Source organism: Limulus polyphemus, unplaced genomic scaffold (assembly GCF_000517525.1).
Source record: "Limulus polyphemus unplaced genomic scaffold, Limulus_polyphemus-2.1.2 Scaffold7628, whole genome shotgun sequence".
Lineage (NCBI taxonomy): Eukaryota > Metazoa > Arthropoda > Merostomata > Xiphosura > Limulidae > Limulus > Limulus polyphemus.
The window spans coordinates 2,659-10,964 of NW_013673238.1; the positions used below are offsets into that span (position 1 = coordinate 2,659).

General features: G+C 32.8%; 1 protein-coding gene across 2 annotated transcripts; it reads left to right on the top strand.

The window, feature by feature from the left end:
- Window positions 1–252: 252 nt before the first annotated feature.
- On the top strand, window positions 253–7,803 carry LOC106474740 (oocyte zinc finger protein XlCOF6-like). Of its 2 annotated transcripts, none has more exons than XM_022403036.1 (2): window positions 253–419; window positions 4,948–7,803. In XM_022403036.1, exon 2 carries the CDS (start codon window positions 4,962–4,964, stop codon window positions 7,458–7,460), a length of 2,499 nt encoding a protein of 832 aa, XP_022258744.1. In that variant the 5' UTR covers window positions 253–419; window positions 4,948–4,961; the 3' UTR covers window positions 7,461–7,803. The 2 variants fall into 2 exon arrangements, with proteins under 2 accessions (XP_022258744.1, XP_022258743.1); XM_022403035.1 differs by having other exon boundaries at window positions 4,974–7,803.
- The last annotated feature ends 503 nt before the right edge of the window (window positions 7,804–8,306 follow it).

Genomic DNA, 8,306 nt, shown 5'->3' on the forward strand with positions numbered 1-8,306 from the left:
GTGTTGTATATGTTGCCTAGTTTGTATAATTCTCCAGGTGTCTATAGTGCCTTTTTGTGTTGTTGTTTCAAAGACTTGACTAGCTAAAGAATTGTCTGCCATGCTAGGATACCTTGGAATATATTTGACAATAAAATACTAATGTTGTGTTTACAGAGAATTTGTTTTTTCACTTCTATAATTGTAGTTTAAGTTTTCTTTCCATTTTGTATCTCTTATATGATCCTTTACTATCTGTTTTGTTTTATTTTAGAATACCGTTATTAGGATAAAGAATGAGCAGACAAATCAGTTGTCAAGACCTGAAACTCTTTCCAATCTCAGTGAGAGTGATGATGATGATATTCCAAGAGTTACAAAGAAAGAAGTGGAATGTACAGGACAGTCTCAATATGTTGATGAGTCAGATGCTACATCTTGTGAGTTCATATATCTTCTTGGAAAACAATGTAAATTAGTAGAAAAGCTTAGCAAAACCTTTGGTCAAACTTCTTTGGGTTTTATCAGCAATATTATAGAATTCATAGGACACAAACTGTTTAAAGAAATACTGTGATAAAAGCTCATAGAAGATGTTCTAGTAACACAGAATGCAATTGGATAATGACAAAAGTAAAGAAATAGAGACAAAAGCCACTAAGAAGCTGAAGCATTGATTCTGTAACCCATTCACAACAGGCATTCTTTACTGCACATGAAACGAGGATTTAGTTACATTAAAAATTAATTAAGCTATTTTTTGTGTGTGTTATACCAATTAGTATAGCATAAAATCATAGCTAATAATCCACATTTTAATAGTATATAAGTTTGAAGTTCTTCACTTTATAAGGCATTATTTAAAAAAATTCTGAATTTCCCTTAGTGTGAGAAATGTGACATTTTTTCTCTGGGCATCTCCTCTTCTCTAATTTATTCATCACCCTTCCAATAAGTATGCAGTTACTCACTATAAAATCTTCATTGCTCAGACAAACCATAATTTTAATAGCCTTCAATCTTGTTATAGATCCATCAAATAGAAAATCAGACCCCTCTTGCCACACCCACCAGTCAAATCCTCTCTTTTTAATTTTTTTCTCTTAAGTTTAATATTATATTATTTATAAGCAATAGAAAGCCAAGGTTTTCATCTATCAAATGCCATATTATAGTATATTGTTTTCTGAACATTGAATTGTCAATTTCTCTATTAGTACAAGCTTCGTTCCCACAGGAAAGATATCAACTAGCGTGGATGAATTTGTAACAGCTCTTGTCACATAGTTAGAATGACAAAAAAATTGTAATTATTATGGGACATTGTCTACTTTTTCATGTTGTTATTCTATGTTTTTTGGTGCATTATTTAGTCAAATAAAAATTATTTAGTGGATTACTACCATTATTATGAAAAAGTAGGATTATGTGTCATCGACAGTTGGCACCAAACAAAGAAGTAAGTTCTTTATTTCTTGTTTTTCATGTTTATTATTATTATGAAAGAAGCTAAAATGTAAAAATAAGTGCAAATGTGTGTATGGACTCGGTATTTTATACCTAGCTCGTTGTGAAAAGGTTCATACTTGTAAAAGATGTGTTCAGAGGAAAATGAAGTTTCACAATAAAAAAGATAATGATTCTTAAAACAAACAACATTTTTTATTTATAACAGAATGGACAGAGGTAACTCTTTCAGAATTCTACAGATTCCATCTTCAGTATCTAAAGCAAAATAAAATAATTACATCATTCCTAAATAAATAACTAAAATACATTACTGCAATAATGATAATTTAATCAAAACTAAAACACAGAAAGTGAAGGAGTAATGAACGAAATACTGTACGTATTAAAAAATGTGCAATTTAAAAGAAGACTGCATGTTATTCAATGTTGGTGAAAGTTATTTGATGTGGAGAATTTCTTTAATCAGTAATTTCAGGTCAGTGTTAGCCTTGCAAAAGATATTGGATTTGATAAGTTTGTGTTCTGTTTCTTCACTATGTTGGCATATAGAGAAAGCACAGGGGTAGCTCAACCTTCTTGTGGAAGTTCCCTTGGCTCTAAGTAGTAGGTGGCATTTGGTAAACAAAGCTTAACTTTAAAAAGTCAAATTGAATTCATAATTCATCATTACTATCTCCAAGCGATTTCAGTTTTTAAACCCACATCACGGATACAGGATTTTTTCCGTAATAAAGACCTTCCTTCAACTTCTCTTCAGATTAGTTTTTAAACCCACATCACGGATACAGGATTTTTTCCGTAATAAAGACCTTCCTTCAACTTCTCTTCAGATTAGTTTTTAAACCCACATCACGGATACAGGATTTTTTCCGTAATAAAGACCTTCCTTCAACTTCTCTTTGTTCATGACTTGTATATTTTACACATGTGGATACTGTAAGGCCTTCTATAAATATCATCTACTAGTTAGAGCCAATTAATATATGGGGATTTCCATGATAATGCAGAAAAAGTTGAGTAATCCCTGTGCTTCCTCTATATGCCAACATAGTGAAGAAACAGGACACAAACTTATCAAATTTCCCAGGCTAACACTGATCTGAAATTACTAATCAAATAAACTCCCCACATCAAACAACTTTCACCAACACTGAATAATTTGCAGTCTTTTTTTAAATTGCACATTTGTAGTCACAACATAGTGGCTCATAGAATGGCTTAGTTTGTGTTTTGTTTTTTCAAGTACAAACTTTTAGCTCATTGCTCCATCATCTTTTGACCAATTTGAGATCTAATTACAATTTTGGACTCAGGAGGTCAAACCCTTTCGATTGATATATTTGACTCTGCCAAAGGTCTCATTGATTAGTTTACTCTAATCCTGCTTAAAAGAATTTCAATTTGAGGGTAGGCAGGTAGAGATCAGATCCTGAGAAGTAATAACATCGAATCTGGTATATGTGTGCCTCATGCTTGGTATTGTTGGTGCAGAAAACATAGCTAATAAAAACGGGAAAAAAGGTCTCAGATTAGTTTATTCTAATCATGCCTAAAAGAATTAAGTGCAACGGTTATTGAGGATTCCCTCTTGTTTATTATTTACAGTATTTTGTTTGTTACTCCTGCACATTCTATATGTTTTAATTTTGATTAAATTATTGTTATTGCAGCAATGTTTTAGTTATTTACTTGGGAATGATGTAATTTGTTTATTTTGCTTTAGACACTGAAGATGGAATCTGTAGTATTTTGAAATGTTTATCTGTGGACTTCTGATGTATATAAACAGTGTTATCTTAAGTATCATTACCCTTTGTACTTGTAAAAGGTTTCTCCAATTAGTTGACTTCCTTCTAAATGGAATGTAAATAGTCATGAACTTGCATTCATACTAATCTGGGCTTTGGTCACCTACCAAAGTAGCCATCACATTGCTCTTTTACACAACTTCTCTGTATTGTAGATTGTGCCCAAGAAGAAGGGTGATATAGGGATGTGTACAAGTTAGTATGAGGTGGAAGTTAAATCTTCCCTTGAATATGTACAATAAGAATGATCATTACTTAGGTAAACTAGGATCATGGGATACCAAACTAGGACTTTGGTATGACTTAACACTGTAATATAGACACAATCCTGCAGTCTCTTCCGTAGTAAAGATATGTTATGCCATCACTCCAATGGTCAGGTTGTTTCTTTCAAATACTTGCACAAAACAAGAGAAATTTTAATACATGCTGACAAAATTTGCTGGCTCTAATGAAACAAACATGGACAGCAAAGGAAAATTTTATTCATTTGCAAATAAGCTTATTTTTTTAGTCCTTCCATTATTGCAATACTTACCTGTTAGTCCTTGTTTACCTACAAATACCACAACCGTCCATTATATCTTTTAAAACCATTTACTTAACCTAGAAAATCTCCGCTAGATGCACTTGTATTCTAATCTTTTTTATTGTCCTCTTAAAACTCTTCTTGATGTTTTGCGATGTCATCCAATTGAGCCTATATCTACTATATCCGGCAAACCCCTTCCAGAATATATTTTAACATTTATCACTACTAACAGCATTCTTTAAATTCTGAAAATCTCTCTCCTCTATATTTTCTAACACCATCATGCATACTTTGAAATTGAAAACTCCAATATTAATTTGTTCTAATAACCTTTACTTTACGTCATAAACCTTTCTTATAGGTGTGGTAGAGCAACATTCACTGAATTATGCACACTCCTTTTCTGATTCTGTCTTTTGTAGTCTACAGATTGGTTGTTGGAGGTTTGTTCAAATCATGGACTTTACATTGTATACTGCTTTCCTGTTGTTACATCTGTATAAGCCTACTGCCTTGCTGTGTTCTGTCACTCAACTAGAAACTCATTTGGATATAACTTTACTATCCAGTTTACCTAGAGGCTTTCCATTAGAGCGTACGTTGAGTCTTTACAAAGTTTCCTTCTTGGATGTTTTATAACATTAACAACTTTACCATATAAATCCCTCTAGAAATTCTTCGTGTGTTCTAAGACCAAGTTCTTTAATCTAGATACACTGTTATACATGTTGTCTTCCTTCATCCATTCATATAGTCAAACTTACTGGGTCTGTATTGAAATCATCAAGTTTTTAGTCTGCAAACTGTGTACTGAATGTATTTTAACAGCAGTCATATTACACTGCAACTCTTAACCCTAGAACTTTCTTTTTCAGGTCCACCTTTAGAGAGTGCTCGGGTTATAGAGGATCATATTTTTGTGTTAAATTGATTTCTTGAACTTGTGTGTTTTCCTAATATGAACTCTGCAAACTCTACTTTGTATTTATTTTATCCAGAAAACACTCACTAACTGTTATTGTAAGCTTTAAAACTACTACAGATACATCCCAATATGCATCCAGACTTATTTTATGACAGTCCTTTATAGAATTTATTACAGTAGCTTATTACTGTGTGTGTATTATTTATAGCAGTAATTCTGTTTTTTGGCTGTAGATGTAAAGATTCCCATGAACTTGCAGGAAACTTCCCATGACGGAGGAGCTCAGCCTGGTCCTGTAGGTGATATATCTAGTGGTTGTAATGTCTGTGAAGAGAACCTTATTCGGGAGGAACATTTGACGAACAAACAGAGGATTTTCAGTGGATACAATATGGGATATGAGGGTAACTGTGTAGAAAATTCACTGTATGAGACATTTAATACCTGTCAGAAAATATCGTACAATTGTGGTGTCTATGGGAAAAAACTTAAACAAAGTTTGTCTCGAAAGGTGCATCAGACTAATCGCTTTCGGAAAAAAGTGCACAGGTGTGGGGAGTGTGGAAAGGAATTTACTCACATTTCATTTCTGAGAATGCATCAGACTGTCCACAGGAGAAACAAAGAACACAGATGTGATGTATGTGGTAAATTATTTGCGTGTAAAACGTACATTAAACTACATCAAAGGACTCACACTGGGGAGAAACCTTTCAGTTGCGGTGGTTGTGACAAGAAATTTACACACAGCTCATCTCTAAAAATGCATCAGACTGTTCACAGTGTTGACAAACCATATATTTGTCTAATGTGTGGGAAATTATTTGCAAGACAAAACTACTTATTACAACATAAGAAAATACACTCTGTAGAAAAACCATACACTTGTAGTTTGTGTGGTAAAGAGTTTGCTAGAAAAAACTACCTAGTGCATCATGAAATGATCCACACTGGAGAAAAGCCGTATAATTGTAGCGTCTGCGGCAAAACATTTAGAAGAGAACATCACTTAAAACGACATCGAGAGATCCATAATGGAGAGAAAGCATACAGTTGTAGTGTTTGTGACAAAAGTTTTACTTGTACTTCATCTCTTAAAAAACATAAAATTATTCACAACAGAGAAACATTATGCAAATCTGAAGTCTGTGATGGACCATTTACACTGGAAGATAAGTTAACTCAACATCAAATGATTCACAATGAAGAGAGGTCTCATAGTTGTAATATTTGTGGTGAAATATTTACCCTAGAACAACTCTTAAAACAGCATCAGGTAATCCATTTTGGGCTGATACCAGAAAATTGTGAATTGTCTGCTAATCTTCAACACAGTTCATCTCAAATTACTAGTGATGGAGATACATCATGCAGTTTTATATTGTGTGACAAAGAAAATGTTAGACAAAATCATTGGAAAGACAAGATGGAAAATTTATACAATTGTGATGTGTGTGGTAAAGCATATGCAAGTAAAAGTAACTTAAAACGACATCAGACAATCCATACTGTGAGGAAACTGCATACTTGTATAGTGTGTGGCAAAGAATTTACAAGAAATGTTACCTTAAAGAGACATCAGATTATACATACCGGGAAGAAACCATACAGTTGTGGTGTCTGTGGCAAAAACTTTACACAAAATTCTTCTGTAAAAAAACATCAATTAACTCACAGTGGAGAAAAACCGTATAATTGTGTGGTGTGCGGAAAAGTATTTGGAACAAAATGCAACTTACAGAGTCATCACCGAATACACACTGGGGAGAAACCTTATAGTTGTGATGTTTGTGGAAAGGAATTTACACAAAGTTCATCTCTAAAAAAGCATCGGATTTCCCACAGTGGAGATAAACCGTATAATTGTGTGGTGTGTGGTAAACTGTTTGGAACAAAATGTAACCTAAAAAAACATCTCAGAATACACACTGGGGAGAAACCGTACAGTTGTGATGTCTGTGGTAAGGAATTCACGCAGAGTTCATCGTTAAAAAAACATCAAAGGTGTCACAGTGGATGTAAACCATATAATTGTGTGGTGTGTGGCAAACTATTTGGAACAAAATGGAACTTACAAAAACATCACAGAATACACAGTGGAGAGAAACCATATAGTTGTAGTGTTTGTGGCAAGAAATTTTCTCAGAGTTCATCGCAAAAAAAACATCAACTTTCCCACAGTGGAGAAAAACCATACAGTTGTGTGGTGTGTGGCAAAATATTTGGAACAAAGTGGAACCTAAAAAAACATCACAGAATACACAGTGGAGAGAAACCATACATTTGTGATGTTTGTGGCAAGGAATTTACACAAAGTTCATCCTTGAAAATGCATCAAATTTCCCACAGTGGAGATAAACCATACAGGTGTATGGTGTGTGGTAAACTGTTTGGAACAAAATGTGATCTGAAAAAACATAACAGAATACACACTGGGGAAAAACCTTATAGTTGTGATGTTTGTGGTAAGGAATTTACACAAAGTTCATCGTTGAAAAAGCATCACATTTCTCACACTGGGGAGAAACCATATAATTGTGTTGTGTGTGGTAAACTGTTTGGGACAAAATGTAATCTAAAGAATCATCACCGGATACACACTGGGGAGAAACCTTATAATTGTGATGTCTGTGGCAAAGAATTTACTTACAATTCATCTCTAAAAATTCACCAAATTATCCACAGTAGAAAAAAGAAAAATATTTTTCTAGATGTAAATAAAAATATTAATCTTTTAGATACTTAAAAAACAACAACTATAATGTTGTATTTGGTATTTTTCAATGCTTTAATAACTATAATACTCCATGTAGCAACATGAGAAGACTATAGTAACAGTACATATGTTACCTGAATTTGCATCATACTATACATAATAATGTGTAATGTATCACCGGTAACTTACTAAACAAAAGTACAGTGTTCAATGTCAGTATTTATTAATGAAAATATCACTTTAATATAGCATCTTAACTACGAAATTGTTTTTAAAAAAAGCATTTCTGGAAATCAACTTTTATTGTTTATAATTTGCACCTGGCATAAGAAGTAACATTATACAATAAGTGCACCTAAATCAGTAAATTAAATAAAACATATTACACATGAATGTCAAGTTTATCAGAAACAAACAGTATCCTAAAGGTGCATTTATTGTATAATGTTACAAATCAATAAATTAAATAAAACATACTACATTAGGATACTGTTTGTTTCTGATAAACTTGATATTCATGTAACATTATAATGGAGTAGCACTAAGGTGAATAATGTTAATGAGTTGTGAAATTATCTCTATATTCTTAAGTTGTGCATTACTTTTAGATTACAATTACTAAAACTTCAACTACATGTTATTAAACACTCCAGTTATTTTTGTGAAGGAGGGGAATGTGTTGTAATCCTTTTATAGTTGTTCTTTAGCTTCAAGTAATCTTGTATTTCTCTTTGATAATTGAATCATAGATAGATACTCACAATGTGTTAGAATATACTAGCCAAGGTGCAAGTAAACTCCAGTTAACTAGTTAAGCATCAGGTTATTTAAACAGTAAGACATGTCAGGTAGTTTAAGTTTAGTAATAAAATGAAG